The 21,123-nt window shown below is 36.1% G+C and overlaps 3 protein-coding genes across 6 annotated transcripts; 2 read left to right on the forward strand and 1 right to left on the reverse strand.

Annotated features, from left to right (window-relative positions):
- Window positions 1-2,236: 2,236 nt before the first annotated feature.
- LOC139817437 (uncharacterized) lies at window positions 2,237-5,353 on the reverse strand. 4 transcript variants are annotated; one of them, XM_071785531.1, is made up of 9 exons: window positions 5,199-5,353; window positions 4,910-5,110; window positions 4,278-4,679; window positions 3,967-4,048; window positions 3,835-3,897; window positions 3,639-3,747; window positions 3,407-3,528; window positions 2,874-3,149; window positions 2,237-2,803 (listed from the first exon to the last, which is right to left on the reverse strand). In XM_071785531.1, exons 1-9 carry the CDS (start codon window positions 5,202-5,204, stop codon window positions 2,382-2,384), a joined length of 1,683 nt encoding a protein of 560 aa, XP_071641632.1. In that variant the 5' UTR covers window positions 5,205-5,353; the 3' UTR covers window positions 2,237-2,381. The 4 variants fall into 4 exon arrangements, with proteins under 4 accessions (XP_071641632.1, XP_071641633.1, XP_071641631.1 ...); XM_071785532.1 differs by having other exon boundaries at window positions 2,874-3,017; window positions 3,108-3,149; window positions 3,835-4,048; XM_071785530.1 differs by having other exon boundaries at window positions 3,835-4,048.
- Window positions 5,354-14,722: 9,369 nt separating this feature from the next.
- Window positions 14,723-16,636, forward strand: LOC139817812 (uncharacterized). Its single transcript, XM_071786105.1, has one exon. The coding sequence runs from the start codon at window positions 14,723-14,725 to the stop codon at window positions 16,634-16,636; it is 1,914 nt and encodes a 637-aa protein (XP_071642206.1).
- Window positions 16,637-16,746: 110 nt separating this feature from the next.
- LOC139817814 (uncharacterized) lies at window positions 16,747-17,481 on the forward strand. Its single transcript, XM_071786106.1, has one exon. It carries the CDS (start codon window positions 16,747-16,749, stop codon window positions 17,479-17,481), a length of 735 nt encoding a protein of 244 aa, XP_071642207.1.
- The last annotated feature ends 3,642 nt before the right edge of the window (window positions 17,482-21,123 follow it).

Raw genomic sequence — 21,123 nt, forward strand, 5'->3', positions numbered from 1 at the left:
CAAAACTCACCCTATATGTGTGTGTGTGTGTGTGTTGTTTGTGTGCGTGCGCGCGCGCGCGCGCGTGTGTGTGTGTATGTGTGTGTGTGTGTGTGTGTGTGTGTGTGTGCGCGCGCGCGCGCGTGCTTGCGCGTGCGTGCGTGCATGCGTACAGTGTGTGTGTGTGTGTGTGTGTGTGTGTGTGTGTGTGTGTGTGTGTGTGTGTGTGTGTGTGTGTGTGTGTGTGTGTGTGTGTGTGTGTAATATCGAGTTCGGAACGTCGATCATTCATCCCAATTTTACCCTTCTGAATTTTTTTTTACAACGCCTTTCACTTTGAGAATTGACCAAATTTATTGTTATTTTCTTATTATAAATTAAGTAAAATGTTTTACAACATGCAACTTGAACAAATAATGACTAAATCATAACCCGAACATAAACCTTAAAAATTCGTAGTCTTTTACGAAAAAACGGCACATTAATTGACTTATAAAAGGCTCGATTCAAGCTCTGAGGTCCAATGAAAAAAAAGAAGAAAAAATGTAAATACAAAAAACAATTTATTTCATATACAAATTACATACACAGGCATACATAAACCATTTGCACATAATGATTCAAAACTATTACAGTTATTAAGTAGGGTAGACCGGGGCACGTTGTCACACGGGGCACGTTGTCACATCGGCTTTATTTAAAAAATTAATAACCACAGGGCAGCACCCGTCATTCCCAAAACGTGTTAGTGTATGCCCATCTTTGGTGTGTTTACAGTGTTGAGATTGCTCCAGCCGTGTTGACGTAAAATCAACTTGAAAGTTTTTTGTGACCGTAAGTAAAATTTTATTGTCTAATATTCAACGTACTAGACATGAAGCTTATGTTTTTTCAGAATAGACCTTTATATTATCTTAAAGTATGTACTTTTACCTACCGCGTGCAATACCTAACCTTATGAATATCTCAAACGTGTCAGCCATGAGGCTGTTTGAAGTAAAAAAATGCCCTCGGGGCACGTTGTCACGAATTTGATGGGAATCTATTGCGAATCTTCGGATGACGATAACGAGTAAAAATGTTTTATGTTTAATCACCGACATGATTATAAAAGAAAAAATGTGTATCAATAAGTTGCGCATTCGAGTGGAATTCTTGTATTTAGATTAAGACGAAAACTTCGTGCTTTTTGTATTTTTTTGAAATAAAATAAATGTTTCTGTGAAGGATTTTACTTTTTTACATTGCAGCGCACTATAATATATTGATATTTATGTTGAATACAGTTTAGATAACATTTTGCATGCAATTACATTTGATGTGACAACGTGCCCCGTGACCGGGGCACGTTGTCACAAACGACCTGTCGTTTTTATTGTTATGTAACAACTGTAGAGTAACAATCACACAAAATTCGATACTGTCCAATTGAAGCTGAGGGTTCACTCGAAATTTTGGCATATCAAAGTACTCTTAAATATTGAATGTAAAAAATACAAAAAATATTGAACCAAATGTGTGACAACGTGCCCCGGTCTACCCTACATTATTTGTGGAATTCGTCATAATTTTTGAATGATATATATGATTAATCACTAAAATATATATATCACGGTTAATACAAAGAAAGTCAACATGATATCGGACTAGACGTACTGTCCGTTCTTTAAAGTGCTCTTTGAAATTTCTTCAACGTTTATATTGAATTTTTATTTGGATTTACCTCTCTCTCCCTCGTTCTCTTTCACAGAAATATCGAATAATTAAATATTTAATTATTCAAATCCTGAAGTTCCAGGTTCAAATCCTGGCTGAGGTAATAAAAAAAAGAATAAAGATATTTTATATCAAAAGATACTTTATATACCACAGGGGGTCTTAAAGGGAGTTTTGAAAGGACGTACCCAACTCTATCCGAACTTTTCTGTGGACCAACGGTTTAACGTCTTTTTCCGAAAGACGGAGCCCAGTTTTTCCATCTAGAGAGACTTCTCTCCGCTAGATGGGGGGGGGGCAGGGTTTTTTTTTCCTCCGAGGCCTAGCGGGATTCGAACCCGGTTCTCCGGATTACGAATCTGGCGCTCTACTCACTAGACCAGCCGTCACCCCTCCTGGCTGAGGTAATATTTTTCGCAATAATTTCTTTACAGTTTTTAGATAATTAAATTGCATTGATTTAATTTCGGGGAGGGAAGGGTATTAATATTCCAACGATAGCTGTGTTTCAAGTCAGACAAATAAATCGACGCGTAGTGTATAAGTAGAAATATATGTATATTTTTTATATACATTGTAATTTGTTACTTCTGTAACTATTAATTTCTTTATTTGCGCACCACATATCGCGCCTGACTCTCTCTTATTCGCCGTTTATTAATTTTTTAAATACTTAATCACATAAATCAAATATGATCCAAGTTTGTTGTGTGCAAGTAAGCTGGATGATGTATATTAAAAAGTTTTTTAGTTAAGTTCTTCTTGGTAAGTAACAAGGAACGGAACTTTCTTGGTTCTTGAATAGGAATACTATGCAGGTGTAACTTCCTTAAGGGGTCTCTCTCGTCAGTACCTTTACATAATAGTATTGCTGGTCGGTCTTTATAATTGAAAGAATGAGTGAAGTGAAAGAATGGAGTTAGAAACCATTCAGCGCACTTTGCATGCAATAAGTAATATAAATCAGAGTTTTCTTCTTTATATATATCTCTCCCCTCCACCCTTTCATGGTATGATTTCAAAAAGGTATTTATTATATTATTACAACCTTCCACGTTGCATGTCTCTGTGACAACTTTTAAAGCCATTTCATCTTGGTCAACAACATCTGCAATACATATTAATGTAAACTTTAAGTTTCTTTTGCATCTATTTAGTGCATAAATTGTAATATTTACCAATGTAACATGACATATGTTTAAGGGTCAGTATTGGTATGTCGGCTGTCGTATGTCTAAGGATCCGTATTCCGTATGATTCTGATATGTTGGCATTTATGTTAGGTGTACATGAGATAAATGCACTCAAAGTTTCACATACATCTTCATCAGGAAAATACATATGGTAAATCATATTAGTATTATTCTGTTGTATAATTAATTTATCATTAAAAATGAAATGTTGAGGAACACCTGTAAAAGATGTTATCTTCGCACGTGATGATGTCCACACACCTATGCATTGTTTAAATACAAAAGCAAAAATTAATATAATAAAATGTTTTTTAATCAATAAAAGATAATTTTAAGGATCAACATTAAATTCATAAATGATAATAGTGAGTAGCAATCCTATGGTATGATTTTTATAAAAAATGTATACTAATTTTTATTCAAATTATATATGTATATAATTAGGTAAATCGTTACATGAATACTTTGCACATGATATTAATAAAATGCACATTGTATAGTTGCACAATTAAAATTACCTGTATAAATATCGTAGATATCAATAGTCTGCCGGTCTTGTCGAAGCCGCCCCACACCGCCCACAAGATATAATTTGTCTTTCAAAAACACGGTAATCATATGTCTTCTCTCAACTGGCATACTAAAATATTTGTAAACAGATTTTAATTTGTAAACAGATTACAATTTTATTTATTCTATTATTACTCATCTATTTATTCTTATTATTTATCTAATCGTTAGGATATTTACACTGTCTCAAGAATCCATTTCTTAGATATCAAAGAATAACGCCATACATTTTTGTTAAACTTTTTTGAACCAATACCATATTCTCCACCACAAAGATATAAATCGTATCCTAAAAAAATCACATAAAACAATATTTAAGTAGGTAAATAATACAATACTGTTTTAGATAAAATAGAACAAAAAAAACACTGCATACTTCTGGCAGTGATCTGCACTCCTTCGAGTGGTCTACCAGTAACGTGACTCTTCTCAACAACATCTGTAGGATATTCGAATGAGGTTAGCTCAAAAAAATCATTACCATCCCAGCAATGAATATATTGTTCACCATTAATATTCTCACAAGACATAACACCCTGTAAAATTTTTGCTTTCTTATTTTCAATGATATCTAAAGAAACTGTAAAATCCTGCAAAAAATAAGTTTTATTATTCATAGAATTTTAATGCATTAATTTAATGTATAATAAAAAATAATAGTATGGTAAAGAAACAAAATAAATATGTGGAAGATATATAGATCTTAGAGTTAGAAATCATTATTTTATTTAAAATATATTAAAGGGCTTATAACTCTGTGTTCCTAACATTATATTATCAAAAATAACTAAATGTAATTTTTGAACATAATATACTCACATGATGATGGTTCATCCACTCGCGTGTAATATCAAGCAAATGAGATTCTGTAGCTCTTAAATTGATGTTTCCAATTAACCTTATAAAATGCTTTTTCGACAACTCACAAATTGAATCGAGTGGCAGTTCATCGAAACGATCTAAGCAAACAGCCAAAGAAAGATCTCGTAGCACATTAATATTAAGTTCTTGTGCCAGTAACCAAATGTCAATTACATATTTTGGTGACATAAAGTGTCTCTCAAGCCTGTCGGTTATATCTTCTATTAATTTATCTGTTGCAAATAGAACGCTCAATTCTAATAGAATCAAGAGACGATCGAGCGATCTTATCTCTTCGATATTATAACTTGTCGCAGATGTAAATATGATTTTGTCATGATGAATCCAATCAATAAAATCCTACAAAATTATGATCTCTTTATTTCGGTTATACAGTGAAATTTATTCATGCCGATAAAACCCAATGCAATTCTTATAATATACATTATTTGTTTATTGAAAACATGCATTTTGTTAAGAATTTTGATATAACAAAACTACTACACAAAAAATAAAAACAAATTAACGGTTTGTATGTTCAAAAAGCAGCTGTATTCTTGAACACAGACAAGAACTAGAAATAAGCTAACCTTCAACACAATCGGGGAAATGTCATAGTTGATGATGTGTTCGGTCTGGCCATATTCTAGATAGTTCATGGACAAAAGTGCATCAAAATACTGACTCTTGTCGATCAATTTTTGCTTCTCAACCTCGAATCGTTCCTCTTTGAGAACCAATATCACTGTTTCGCGCGGTTTCCCGCCGTCATTACTATTACTTCCCAGATTCTGAAAAAGCATGTGTTATCAATGTGATAATACATTCGAATACGCTCGTTGAAATAAACGCAGAAATGTTTGGCACTATAAAACTTACTGTCATTCGTGCGTCTCTCGTCTATATTTATACGACATCACATATAAATTACTGATAATTATTGCAGACTACTTCTGACTACTGACGCTACTTTCTGTCGTTTTGCATACACTGGAATAGTATAGTGACTGTACTGAGCTGAAGGATTGGACGGCAGTGGTAGTGGTGGAAGGGGGGGTAAATTTTCTCTTCCTTAAAAAAGGATACACGTGTAATAGGATCAAAAGAGGGGTTCAATTTATTAATGCTATTATAATGTCATAATTAAAACCATTAACTTTATATATGTATGCTTTGAGAATCAAACCGTTTTATTACACTTTTGTGAAAATACACAAAACAATTAACAGCTAGTATTTACATTCTATTCCAGTTTGATGTTTAAATCGATAAATAGAATGAAGGGATAAGATCTTAAAATTTGACGCCGTCTTTGTTTTTCAAACGTTAGATGGGATACATTTTCAACTCAATTAGTCAAACATAAAAAAAAAGACAGAAAATTAAAATTATTATATGTCCATCTCTTCAAAGTCACGGTCCTCTGTAGACTATGAACTTCTAATACAGTTTAGAGCTCATTTAATCAAGTTCACTACTGTATTTTAATATCTGTAATCCCGTTGCGATACAACATCCTTCGAAGAAGTACAAAAGAGATTCCGATATTACCGATGACCAGTCATCGAAAGATTCTAAAGTTAGGGCTAGATCAAGCAAACGTCCACATAGTACTGCCTTTCCCAAAAGGCACGATTCAGGTTCAATCCAATAAAAGAGAAAAAATATGTATAGAATTGAAAATTTATTTTATATAAAAATTATACATACACATACGAAAAGTATTTACATATAGTGATGCAAAGCTTTTATGAATTGTATTCTCTGCATATTACTTTTGGTGTTTGCTGTGTTGGTATTTGTAATGATTTGAATGATATGACAATCAATAAAACATCACGATGAATATAAATAAAGTCAACATGATATTTATCGGAATATGTTGACATATATATTTACTGTCCGTTCTTTGCAATATTTCCTGCAATGTTTACTATATTTTCTACATTTTTATTTAGATTTGTCTGTCTTTTTCTCTCTCATAAATATCGAATCACTAAAATAATTAATTATTGAATTGCATAAATCAAAGTTTAGACAAGTTCGTAATGGTGTGCAAGTTTTTTGGATGAAGTAGAACTCTTCTGGCCTCCGACTTCTTGGCAAAGATCAGAGAACGAATTCAGAGAAAAACTGGTCCAAATTCGGGATAGTATGAATGTAAATTGAACACATATGCATTTTTTCTTGTGTTGCGTGAAGCAGTATAATGATAATGATAAAAACATTTCGGTAAATAGTCGGCAGGATCTAGTTCCTTGTCTATATTATTCATTAAGTAATGGTTGAGCTTTATATGATCACAACTTTCCATGTTACATATGTCTCATAACGTGTGACAGCATTTAGAACCATTTCATCTCGGACAAGATCTGCAAAAACATACTAATGTGAACTTTAAACTTTTACACCTATCTAGTACACAAATTGTAATATTTACCAATGTAAAATGGCACAGTTTGAAACGTCTGTATTGGTATATCGGCTAATAAATGCGCGTTAAAAATATTTGACAAAATTCTCATTGCCCATACGTTCTTATCAGGAAGATAAACATAGAAATGATAAGGAATAATAAATAGATATATAATTAATTTGTCGTTAAAAGTAACATGTGCTGCTTGATGATCCCTGCACAAATCAAATGAGTAAGTATTAATGTTCCAAGGTACTTTTGCACCTGAAGTCCATATACCTGTAAATTTTTTAAACACAAATGCAAAAATTAATATATCAAAATAATATGTTTTATCGATGAAAGATAACACAGGCCGACATTTTTAAAACCCTGAGACCAGACTATACTTTCCCAAAGGTTTTCGATCCGCTGAATCCGAATCCGCCAGCGGAATTGCTCCATCACATCAGGTTTTCGAGATATCCTAACCTGAAAGTGTAAAAAACACAGTTTTTTGCTATATTCGGGGTTATATTAAACCGCGAATTAATTTTTTTCCACAAAACTGGGTGCGGCATCTGAAAGTACTATACTCTTCGCCTTCAAAATGCTTTTTGAATTTTTCAGATATCTTATTTCTTCTCGGAGATATCGTCCGTTGAAATTTAAGTGATGTCAAGTCTTCACGTGAATAAAAATATTCACTCTATACTACATAGAGTGAAAGGCGCAGACTGCAATTTCAAATTCAGCTACTCCAAAAACATAAGAATACATAACTGTGGTCTGCCTAATTGACAAAAAAAAGCGAATTCAAAAATCTTAAAATTCTATTTTAAACTTTCTATTAAGATTTTCGAATTCGCCTTTTTTTGTCAATTAGGCAGACCACAGTTATGTATTCTTATGTTTTTGGAGTAGCTGATGAATTTGAAATTGCAGTCTGCGCTTTTCACTCAATGTAGTATAGAGTGAATATTTTTATTCACATGAAGACTTGACATCACTTAAATTTCAACGGACGATATCTCCGAGAAGAAATAAGATATCTGAAAAATTCAAAAAGCATTTTGAAGGCGAAGAGTAGTACTTTCAGATGCCGCACCCAGTTTTGTGGAGAAAAATTAATTCGCGTTTTAATACAACCCCGAATATAGCGAAAAACTGTGTTTTTTGCACTTTCAGGTTAGGATATCTCGAAAACCTGATGTGATACAGCAATTCCGCTGGCGGATTCGGATTCAGCGGACCGAAAACCTTTGAGAAAGTATATTCTAAGCTGGTCTCAGGGTCTGAAGTTTCGCAAAATTTTGTCGGCCTGTGTAATTTTAAAGATAATAATTTTAAAGAGATTAATACTAAATTCATAAATGATAATTATGAGAATTATGAAAAGCAATGACATGTTCTGTATGAAAAGTATACATTATAATCTCTGTCTAAAATCCATTATATGTTTATATACATATACTTGGGTAAATCGTTACATGTATACTTTGCACATATTATCGAAATGCGCATTATACGTAGCTACATAATTGAAATCACCTGTATAAATATCATAAATATCAATAGTGTCCAGTGCATCTTCATGTCGTCCAAAACTGCTTACAAGATACAATTTGTTTTTCAGAAACACAGTAATCATATCTCTTCTCTCAACCGGCATACTAAAATATCTGCAAACATTATTTTAATAGATAACATTTCATTTATTCTATCATTTATCTAGCTATTCTTATCATTTATCTAATTGTTAAGATATTTACACTGTCTCATGAACCCATTTCTTATCAAAGAATAACGCCATATATTTTTGTTAAAGATTCCTGAACCCCAATACCATATTCTCCACCACAAAGATATAAATTGTATCCTTAAAAAAAGATCATAAAACGTAATAATTAAGTAAGCAAAACAATACTGTTTTAAAATAGACGATATAAAATAAACAGACTGCATACTTCTTGCGGTGATTTACATTCCTTTAAGAAATTTGCCAGTGCTAGAACAATGTTCGATAATATCTGTGGGGTATTCAAATAAGATTAATTCAAAAAAATCTGTAACATCCCTGTAGCAATGAATATATTGCCCACGGTTATTATATTCACAAGATATAATACAAGGTAAAATTTGTGCTTTCTTATCCTCTATGATTTTTAAAGGAACTGTAAAATTCTGTAAAAAAAAAGAAAAGATTTTATTAATTAGAAAAATGTAATTCAGAAAAATACATTAATCATTAAACATTAATGTATAATAGAAAATAATAGTATGGTAAGGAAACAAAATAAATATGTGGCAGATATAGTATAGATCTTGGAGTTAGAAATCATTATTTTATTTGAAATATATTAGTAAGAGCTTATATAGCTCTCTGTCTATTTCTAACATTATATTATCAAAAATAACTAAATGTTATTTTTGAAAATAACATACTCACATGACGTTGGTTCATCCACTTATGTATAATTTGATATAAATAAAGCTTTGTAATTCTTATGTTCCGATTAACGTCAAAAAATTCTCCCTCGATAACTCATAAATTGAATCAAGTAGCAGTTTGTTGAAACGATCTAAGAAAAGAGCCAAAGAAAGATCTGATAGCAGCACATTATTATTCAATTTGTATGCCAGTAGCCAAATTTTAATGGCATATTTTGGTGATATAGAATGTCTCTTGAGCCTATCAGTTCCCAGGTAGCAAGCACTCGTCATTTTGACGTCAATTGACGTCAAAAGTCTGTCATTTTGACGTTTTTTGACGTCAATTGACGTCAAAATGACGAGTGCTTGCTACCTGGGTTAAATCTTCTACTAATAAGTAAGGTATCTGCTGTAAATAGAAAGCTTAATTCCAATAGACCCAAGAGACGATCAAGCTCTTCATAATTATAACTTGTTGGATATATTAATGCAATTTTGTCATTGTGAATCCAACCAATAAAATTCTACAAAATTATTATCTCTGTATTTTGGTTGCACAATGAGATGATGCATGCCGATATAATATCCGATATATATTTCTACATACATTTAATTATCTATTAACAACGTGCATTTTGTTAAAACTTTTTGTGTAACAAATCTGTTACACACAAAAAAAACAATGTTTTGTACGGTCAAAAAACAACTTTATACTTGGGAACACAGACAAGTATTAAAATCTGCTCACCTGCAATGAAATCGAGGAAATGTCATAATTGATAGTGTGTTCCATTTGGTCAATATCTAGATAATTCGCGGACAAAAGCGCAGCAAAATACTGACTCTTGTCGATTAGTTTTTGCTTTTCAACCTCGAATTGCTCCTCTTTGAGAATCATTGTCACTGTATCTAGGGTTTCGCGCGGTTTTACACTTTTATTGTTATTATTTCCCATTCTAAAACCGTATATGCGAAAATAATATCAATGCAATAATTAAGTATTTAAACATGCTTGCTGAAGTAAACGCAGAAACAATTGCACTACTTACTTTTATTCATTTATTTTTCTTTTACTTACATTGCACCATGTGTTCCTTAGTTACTAACGCTAATCTCTCTTCTTTTTCTTAGTAGTTAATTAGCACCGAGTGGCGAATAGCCATCTACACACGTCATAAACAGGTAGAATAATTTTGGTATTGAGCTTGAATTAGTCAAAGAAGCTTTGCCGTATAATGGTTCAACAAGTCAAAGAGATTTTTGCAGTAAGGTAATGCACGTCACATTAAACTCTAATATATTTTCTTTTAAGCGTCAATTTTTGTTTTTTTTCTTTTAAATTCTTTTCCTTCTCTTAAACGAGGAATTTGACTTTTTTTTCAATAGTAAAATTCAAAATTAATGAATGGTGATTTTTTTTCTAATTCTTAGGAGTAAAAGGGATGAAAAAACACTTTCATTATGAATCTCAGGTGGAAAGCCGATTTTTAAGAACAGAAATAAAACTATAATCATTTTTTTTACCGTGTTATTTAAAAGTGTCCACCGCCAAACTTTGTCAGAAAATGTCTTCTATACTCCTTTACACTCAGGAATTTTTTCATTTTTTTTGAAATGGTGGAACATTATGAAAAAAAATAAAAACTATTTTTTTTTTCAAAATCTTGCGTTTGAACGCATTAAAACTCTTATACTGCTAGAGAAATATATAGAAAATAATTTTTCAACTAAAAAAACACAACTTACTTACAAAAATATTTAAAAAATTAAGAAATGCATTACTTCAAAAAATAAAGGACATTAAAAATTTTTGAATTGACGTTTTTAATGTTGGTATCTCTCATTTTGATTTCTTATTGTCTTCAGAACTTCATTGAAGTTAGCGCTAGCTTAAAGCCCCTTGCACAATGCCAGCAACAGGCAATAGGAACAGGAATAGAAATCAGAAATCATGTATAAATGCAGAATAAACAGTGACACAGGCAATAGACACAGAGTTTCCCGTCACGTTGGAAATTCTGTGCCTATTGCCTATTGCCAACCAATCATAGCATTTGAATTTTTTAGGTTGTAATTAACGATTTTTGGTTATTTCCTGTTCCTATTGCCTGTTGCCTGGCATTGTGCAAGGGGCTTTAGAGTTAACCTAAAAATGATGATACAACCATTATTGTGTTTAATTGGACTTTTAACTTATGTATGTATTGTTCTTTTTCAATCAATTTTAAGACTGTAATCTAAACAGTGTTACGTTCATTTACTATCGTTGCAGTAAGTAATTTCTTTATACTCTTATGTATTCATGCAGTTTTAATATATACGTTATTTTTTAATGCAGTCCTTAACATGGATCGACCGAATGAAAGATGCGTTAATTGTAATGTTCATCTTTGCAAGATTGTTGGTCGTAAAAAACAAATTATGACAATCGATGAGGCTAATATGGCAACCGATAAAATTGGGGAAGAAAGTTGTTATTAACAACATTTTTTTTGTAATAAATGTCGACCATTTTAACAAGATCAACCAACAACATTAAAAAATGAAGATTCATCTGCAGACCAAGTGAGTGTTGAGTGCCAGCTCTCTCAATCGTCTTCAGCTACTATTTCAACCATATCATCAACTGAAAATCCTTCATTTTTTTTTGAAGAAAAAAATGGAAGAAGAATTAGAATTTGTAGAATTAGGTTTTCCAAGAATTATCGCAACTCATAAATATTGTTGCATTTGTGGGTCTCCAGAAAATATCACAGTTGTTCCATTTGAAGCACGCAAACAAGTATTTGCTAAACGACGAATCTTATTCCTGACGGGAACCGGTGCTGTAAAGATCATCTTATAAAACGGCGATTCTACGATGAAGATATTAATAACTTTCGAATCCATTCAATATTAGTGCAATTGAAGTTCGGGACTTAGAAAAATTACTTGGGCAACTGGCTGTTGGTAGCGATTCATCTATCATTGATAAAATTGGAGATCACTCGTTCTCAGAGAAACAATTAGAGATATTCACGGGTCTTACATGGGAAAAACTCATAAAACTCCGTGAGATGTTAACATCGATGAAAATTCAATAAATCGCATGTACTCAAGCTCTTGTCATATTTTTATTTAAACTAAGAACCGGAAATTCGAATGCTATAATATCATCGATTTTCGGTTTAGTCCGTGAACAAATGGTATCTGACTACTGTAACGAAGTGATATCCTCATTTGAAAAAGATGTTTTGCCTCTGTATTTTGGAATTGATGCCATTAGTAGGGAAACATTAATCTCCAATTCATCAAATACAGCAAGAAAATTGTATGACTTAAAAGATGACCAATTAGTAATTATTTGTGATGGAACGTATATTCGCCATCAAAAAGCACAAATAATGAATACCAGAGAAAATCTTACTCTGGCCAAAAAAAGGTGCCTTTGTGCAAGCCATTTACGATATGCACTACAAATGGTTTCGTTATAGATATGCTTGGGCCATACACTGCTAATATGAACGATGCTGAAATTATGAAAATCGTCTTGATGATCCGAATGGTCTAATTAAGTTACTGAAAAAAAAGATGATATTATTGTAGTCGATCGAGGCTTTCGTGATGTAGTAGAACATTTGGAACAACTGGGATTCAAAGTGTTAATGCCGGCTCTTAAAGGAAAACGCAATCAGCTTACTACAAATGAGTCAAATCAATCTCGTTTCGTTACCAAAATTCGTTGGGTAGTTGAAGCCGTGCATGGTGATATTAAGCAAAAGTTTAAGCTTTTAGATCATAAACTGGATAATAAGTTACTTCCTAAAGCTCGTTTTTTTTGTCGAGTTTCTTGTTTTTTTTGCACAATGAATTTGGTACAAGACTTGATTCTGATGTTGATCTTTCTGAAAAAATTGTTGCTGCGATGAATTCGAAAAAAGATCAAGACTACGTTGGCGTCGAAGGTAGAAAACAAATCGTTGGGCACGACGAAACGTTCGTTTAGTACTATAACTTCAGCGATTTGACAGATTTTCCCGAGTTTAACAGCACAAGATCTGAAGATTTTTTTTTACGGGGTCATATCAAATGTCTCAAGCTGTGTCTTACTTAGCGAGATGATGAATGAGACGGAACAATAACACTTCAGTATGTAAATGTTCGAATTTAGCGCGTTCTCAAAAATATCGACTCGTTCGTGAAATCGATAGCGTAGCGGCGACCACGGTGCCGGAAGCTAGGAGCGCGCTACCGATTCTCTTTTGTCGTTACCGGTCCGAGCTTGCGACGCGACGAGCCGCGTTCCGCGCCATTCGCTCAGGTATAAGATACAGTACGCACGTTTCGAGATCGTGGTTCTTTTGCTCGATTAGGAAGATTCGTTCGAATCAGCGTAATCCCGATAAAGTACGATCGAGTTAGATCGTTCGGTCGTATACATTAATTGTACGAGGCGTGATTCGGAAAATACGGAAGAATATTCTGTTCGGAAAGTATCGCATAAAGCTGCGCCATTGAATAAGTACTTTCGGCCTCGTGCCCGCGTTAACACGCGTGGTGTGATTCTCGAGATCACGACGAAATTGATTCCTGCGTGCGTGCGATTTCCGTGGTTATTACTGCCTAAGACAAAGAGAAAGAGAGAGCGAGAACATTCCAGCCGACGCCCGAAGGACGAAGGACGCGTGCTTAATAAGAAGGACGAATTCCGCTGGCGCTCGAGAATTACATCCCTGGTTAATGCAGCCTATGACGATCGAGCTGAGTTCTTCAACGTTAAGTACTTCGTTTCTTTCTTGTCCGGGTTTCGGATAAGCGTGGACCACGCCATTGCGGGCTCTTTCAAGCCCTTCCGATTACATCGGATAACGCTGTCTAATGACGGTTTCTATCGCGAGATAGATCGCAATATAGATAAGCCGCGCATCGGTTTACGCCACGTGTACACGCATTAATTGTATTTCTACCGAATTCCGCGTTGTTTTTGACTCGAGACGCTTCGTTGTGTTATGTCGGTACGGTAAAACAACCTTGATATTTGATACCTCATTGTTTAGCCCGTCACGCGGGTCTCTTACGTTCCAGTAACAAAAGTAAAGATTCTCGGAAAAGGCATTACATGTTATACCAAATTATATAGCGTTCTATTAATATTCATTTATATTTCTTAGTTTCGATATTACGTTGCGCATTATTCAAAGAATTAGTTCAAGTTTTCGTTGCGAGATAGAAAAGTAATGTGATTTGCGATCACGACACGTACAGTGTCTTTAAGAGGCAATAATAACATAATTATTGCCAACCTTTATATTATATTTAATTTGCTCTTTATTTTTAGGATATAAGGATGATTATCCTTCGACTTTAAGTTAAAATGTGCTATTATTCTATGTGTTTGCCATTTATATTGATTACTATTGTATGCTTTATTAATATTGTGTCTCTGCTCATCAGGAAGAGCTTTTGTAAATATACTGAGATAACTAAATCCCTGTTGCTCGTTCACCTTAGTAACATTTCACTGCTTGTATACATTATATTTTAAACATTTTGGTCCTTCGAGCCGGATACGGTGTACGGCATCGTATGTTGCAAGATGAGACTCAGTCATATTGAAAATCATATAGATCAACAGCTCACCCTGATGGGCATAATTGCAAAAACGGTTGATAATTTATTGACTATTGGGCGGGAAAATGTTATGCCGCATATGGTGCACACGCGTCTTGCAGATCTACAAGATAACTGGGATCAGTTCTCGATACGACACCATGCCATCGGAATGGCTGTGCGCGGATTAAATGCAGAGGAAAGATTAAGTGTAATCAATCACGCGTATTTTTCGGAAGGCTTGTTTTCAAAGACGAATCAAAGCTACCTTCGGGAAATAGATAAGTTAAATTCTCTACTCGCGCCTGAGCATCCCGCGCCGGAACAAGTTTCAGCAACGCCTACGACTTTTACTCAACCTCTTTCGCGAGAACAAGAGTCAGTACCGCCTTCGACTTCTACGCAATTTCGTTCGAATAATCCAGATTACCATTATCATTCACGTTTGCCGGAAATCGAGTTGCCCAAGTTTGACGGAGTGCAGTCTAATTGGTTATCCTTTAAGGATCTATTTAGTTCAATTGTTATAAAACGCCCTTCATTGACCTCTGTCGAGAAATTACAGTATTTAAAAACGAGATTGTCCGGATCAGCTGCCTTATTACTTAAAAATACTACGCTCACCTCTGACAATTTTCAAAAGGCTTGGGATGCCTTAATTGCGTTTTACGAAAACACTAGATTACTTGTTAACGAGGCTCTTCAAGCCTTATTTTCTTTGAAACGCATGACGAAGGAGTCACATAAGGAAATGGAAACGCTTTATACTAATCTCACTCAGATATATCGTACGCTGGAAACTTTACAACGCCCTGTAGAAACTTGGGATGATGTATTTGTTTTCACTGCCGTTCAACGTCTAGATTCGGAATCGGTAAAGGCTTGGGAGAATCACTTAGGATCGGCTAAACAGCCCCCCACTTGGGATCAATTCAAGAACTTCTTGTTCAATCGTCTGCATTCCCTACAAGCATTTGAAAAATGCAGAATGGTAAAATGGACACCCCGCTCACAATCTTCCGCCTCATCCCACTTTCAAGATAAATCGAACGACGATAAAGCTGCAAAGACGAATTCTTGCGTAATTTGTTCGGCGACACATTACGTAGCACATTACCCTCAGTACACTTCTAAAACCATTGAGCAACGTATGGCTATCATAGCGAAGCACAAATTATGTTTCAATTGCCTTGGTTTACACCGAGCATCGGCATGTCGCGTAACTAAGAGATGTCTGAAATGTGGAAGCAAACACCACACCACCATTCACAAAGTCAAAGGAAAACAGACCAATTCGGATCAAGCTACGGCCAAGGCCGAACCACAGGCGGATTCATCTTCTACTTCTACGAAGGAACAGGCGTCACAGTCTACTTCTACCAATACGAATGCAAAGGCTGTGAATTCCACTTCGGTCTCACAATTAACATCTGTATTATTAGCCACGGCGCAGATCATAATCGAGGGCCCCAACGGGGAATTTACTAAGGCTCGTGCGTTAATAGATCAAGGATCAGAGATTTCCTTAATAACGGAAAGAATTGTACAACGGTTAAACCTACCGAGAAGACATTCGTTTATTCCTTTGATTGGAATAGGAGCTGAGAAAACCCGTAAAACAAGAGGAATTGTGAATTTCAAGTTTAAGCCACATTTCAACAGCGAGTACGAAGGGTCTATTTGTGCTCACATCTTACCAAAACTAACAGCTTCGTTACCTTCTTTGCGTTGTGAAGAATCAGCATGGGAGCATCTGAAAAATTTACAATTTGCAGACCCTAAATTTACAGTTCCAGGTTCTATAGACGTAATTCTGGGAGCAGACATTTATAGTCATCTCATTGAAGAAGGAATTGTTAAGGGAGCTGTGGATACTCCACTCGCACAATGCACAAATTAGGATGGATTATTTCTGGTCCTGTAGGAAATGCTCCTACCTCTTCCCTTACTCAAAGTTTCCACGTCTCTATTAATCGGGAGTTATATGATTTAATTCAACGATTTTGGGAGATGGAAACGGTCCCTTTCTCGAATAATTCGTCATTAACTGCTGAGGATCAGCAATGCGAATTGCACTTTCAATCTACGCATACTAGAGATGCCAGTGGACGTTATCAAGTTCGACTGCCTTTTAAACAACCGGCCAACAAATTAGGCGATTCTCGTATGAAAGCCGTTCAGGTGCTGAATAGTCTGTCAAAACGATTAATTTCAGATTCTAGGTACGCGGAAGCTTATCAGGGGTTTATGGACGAATTCGAAAGGTTGCAACACATGACACTCGTTCCAGAATCCGATCCGGAATCTCAATTAGTATACTACTTACCACATCACGGAGTCTTACGGGAAAACGATCTTAATAGAATCCGAGTAGTCTTTAATGGCTCAAGCCTTACAACAACAGGATGTTCTCTGAATGATCTGCTACATACAGGAGCTAAACTTCAAATTAACGTATTCGATGTTCTGGTTTGGTGGCGACGATTTCCTTATGTCTTTTCGTTCGATATGGTAAAAATGTTTCGTCAAATTCTGATACATCCCGAAGATCGGGACTTTCAACGAATTTTGTGGATTCTTCGATCAAAAGGAATCATTACCATTAGAACTTTTAGACTGAACACTGTGACTTACGGATTTATCTGTTCCCCATTCTTAGCCCTTCGGACAGTGATACAATTGATCAAGGATGAAGATATGGAGTATCCTCTTGCGGTTCCAGTTTTGGATAAAGGCCGTGGATGACGAATTCGGAGGCGCTGACTCTATTCAAATGACACAAGAAGCTGTCAAACAGAAGAGAAAACGACTGTACTTGCGTTGGGATTGTGTTGGGATCCTCCTACGGACACTTTCCACTTTACAATTGAGTTACCGGTTACTCAAGTAATTTCGAAACGAAGTATCATGTCAGTCGTCTCAAAAATCTTTGATCCTCTTGGACTGCTCGCTCCAGTAATTATAACTGCAAAGGTTCTTATACAAGAATTATGGACTCTGAAACTTGACTGGGATGACCCTCTACCCGACGCGGTATCTGCCCAGTGGAATAAATTTGTAAGTCAGTTACACGAAAATTACGAAATTGCCATTCCTCGATGGATCGGGGTAAAGATTAATAATCGTATTAAATTACACGGACTTTGAGATGCCTCTCAGCAGGCAATTGCTGCTGTGGTATATACGTTCCACAGACATTAACGGCGTTACATTAAAGGTCACCCTGTTGTGTGCAAAAACAAAGGTAGCACCACTTAAGCGTATTACCATACCTTGTTTGGAACTCGAAGGCGCAGTTCTGCTCACGAAACTAAGTTCTCAATTTTTGACAGTTTTCGAATGTGCTAATCTACTGCTTTTCTATTGGATAGATTTCTGTTGGAAATTCCAGGTAATGAGAATCCTGCTGATTGTGCTACACGTGGGTTATCACCCGCTCAACTCCAGGAATTTGAAATCTGGTGTCAAGGACCGCTCTGGCTTTCAGAACCATCTGAAACCTGGCCGAACAAGTTACAAGCTCACAATGCCGGAGTAAACTTGGAGGAACGTCCAGTTAAAGTTGTCACCATCGCCAAGGATTTGAGTTCGGATTTGTGGGATCTCGCAGTTCGATACTCGAACTTAAATCATTTATTGCGCATCACGGCTACATGCAGGAGAGCAGCTGCTCGATTTCGGCAGACCAACGAGACATTTTCCGATACGCCATTGACTTCACAAAAGTTAAATAAAACAAGACTCTTCTGGATAAAAGCAGTACAACAATTACATTTCAAACATGACTTGCAAACCTTAGCTTCCGGTAAACTTCTTGATAAATTTAGCCCTCTTCTTTGACTAACACCAATATTGGATTCCGACGGATTTCTCAGAGTGGAAGGCGGACTCCATTCCGCTTTTCTTTCTATGAATATAAACCACCCGTTTATTCTGTTTAAAGACTCAACCATTAAGAAACTGATAATCTCTGACGCTCACTTGCGCACGATGCACTGAGGTACACAACTAACGACTACTTTCATACAGACTAAGTACTGGATAGACAGAAGACGGGCTAGAATACGTTCAGTCAATTTAAGATACATACACCGCTGTATACAAAAGATTCACAGTCAATCACGGAATGCCATGTGAAACTGCAACTCTCCTGCTGCTCCTTACATCGGGAGGAAAATGAAATCACTGGGTCCTCTACGTTGGAGAAATAGCCAGACTCAAGCTGCACATAGGAGATACCTTGCTCACTTTCAAGGAGAGGAACACCTTGCGAAGTAAGATCGAGGTCACCCTCCATTCTCGACCCCTCTGTCTGCAAACTAAGGATCATGAGGATCTAAAGTTAATTTATTTCCAAACCAATTGGTTAAGCGTGGACCACGCCTTTGCGGGCTGGTTAAAGCCCATCCGATATACGTCGGATAAATCTGTCGTACAACAGATCTTTGCAACCTCCCGGTCACTTCACGAGCAGAAGTGAGCCAGTGAGGATCTCTAAACTGTTTTTGGTACCATCAAAGCCTCACGCTTAAATCAAAGCCTCACGCTTAAATCAAAGCCTCACGCTTAAATCAGAGTCTCACGTTTAAATCGATGGCAATTGATTTGCCAAATGTTAACCAACTGCTGGACTAGATAGTCTAAAGAGTGTTTACAACACTACCTTTCCATTTTACAAATGGAATAAAGCTGTACCATCGCTAACTATGGATTAATTTTGCTAGTCGTCAAGGAAAAGAACCATCCGCAATATCAAACAGATGTTCCTGGAGAGGACAAGAGACTCAACATCACCACCATGAAGCCTGCTTCGTGCCACCGCTGGAAGAATCGTCGCAACCAACCCTGGCATAGACGCAAAACGATAGGCGATACACAGTCAGGCGCCAACGACCACCCTCATTGAGAACCAAAGCCGCAGCAACAACAGCAGTATCAATCATCAGTTAGACGTAGTACAAATATTCGTTGACCTTGGTCAACGAAGGCGGGGAGAATGTTCAAAATTAGCGCGTTCTCGAAAATATCGACTTGTTTGTGAAATCGATAGCGTAGCGGCGACCACGGTGCCGGAAGCTAGGAGCGCGCTACCGATTCTCTTTTGTCGTTACCGGTCCGAGCTTGCGACGCGACGAGCCGCGTTCCGCGCCATTCGCTCAAGGTCTAAGATACAGTACGCACGTTTCGAGATCGTGGTTCTTTTGCTCGATTAGTAAGATTCGTTCGAATCAGCGTAATCCCGATAAAGTGCGATCGAGTTAGATCGTTCGGTCGTATACATTAATTGTACGAGGCGTGATTCGGAAAATACGGAAGAATATTCTGTTCGGAAAGTATCGCATAAAGCTGCGCCATTGAATAAGTACTTTCGGCCTCGTGCCCGCGTTAACACGCGTGGTGTGATTCTCGAGATCACGACGAAATTGATTCCTGCGTGCGTGCGATTTCCGTGGTTATTACTGCCTAAGACAAAGAGAAAGAGAGAGCGAGAACATTCCAGCCGACGCCCGAAGGACGAAGGACGCGTGCTTAATAAGAAGGACGAATTCCGCTGGCGCTCGAGAATTACATCCCTGGTTAATGCAGCCTATGACGATCGAGCTGAGTTCTTCAACGTTAAGTACTTCGTTTCCTTTCTGTCCGGGTTTCGGATAAGCGTGGACCACGCCATTGCGGGCTCTTTCAAGCCCTTCCGATTACATCGGATAACGCAGTCTAATGACGGTTTCTATCGCGAGATAGATCGCAATATTGATAAGCCGCGCATCGGTTTACGCCACGTGTACACGCATTAATTGTATTTCTACCGAATTCCGCGTTGTTTTTGACTCGAGACGCTTCGTTGTGTTTATGTCGGTACGGTAAAACAACCTTGATATTTGATACCTCATTGTGTAGCCCGTCACGCGGGTCTCTTACGTTCCAGTAACAAAAGTAAAGATTCTCGAAAAAGGCATTACATGTTATACCAAATTATATAGCGTTCTATTAATATTCATTTATATTTCTTAGTTTCGATATTACGTTGCGCATGATTCAAAGAATTAGTTCAAGTTTTCGTTGCGAGATAGAAAAGTAATGTGATTTGCGATCACGACACGTACTGTGTCTTTAAGAGGCAATAATAACATAATTATTGCCAACCTTTATATTATATTTAATTTGCTCTTTATTTTTAGGATATAAGGATGATTATCCTTCGACTTTAATTTGAAATGTGCTATTATTCTATGTGTTTGCCATTTATATTGATTACTATTGTATGCTTTATTAATATTGTGTCTCTGCTCATCAGGAAGAGCTTTTGTAAATATACTGAGATAACTAAATCCCTGTTGCTCGTTCACCTCAGTACATTTCACTGCTTGTATCCATTCTATTTTAAAC

Source organism: Temnothorax longispinosus, chromosome 8 (assembly GCF_030848805.1).
Source record: "Temnothorax longispinosus isolate EJ_2023e chromosome 8, Tlon_JGU_v1, whole genome shotgun sequence".
In the NCBI taxonomy this organism is placed as follows: Eukaryota; Metazoa; Arthropoda; class Insecta; order Hymenoptera; family Formicidae; genus Temnothorax; species Temnothorax longispinosus.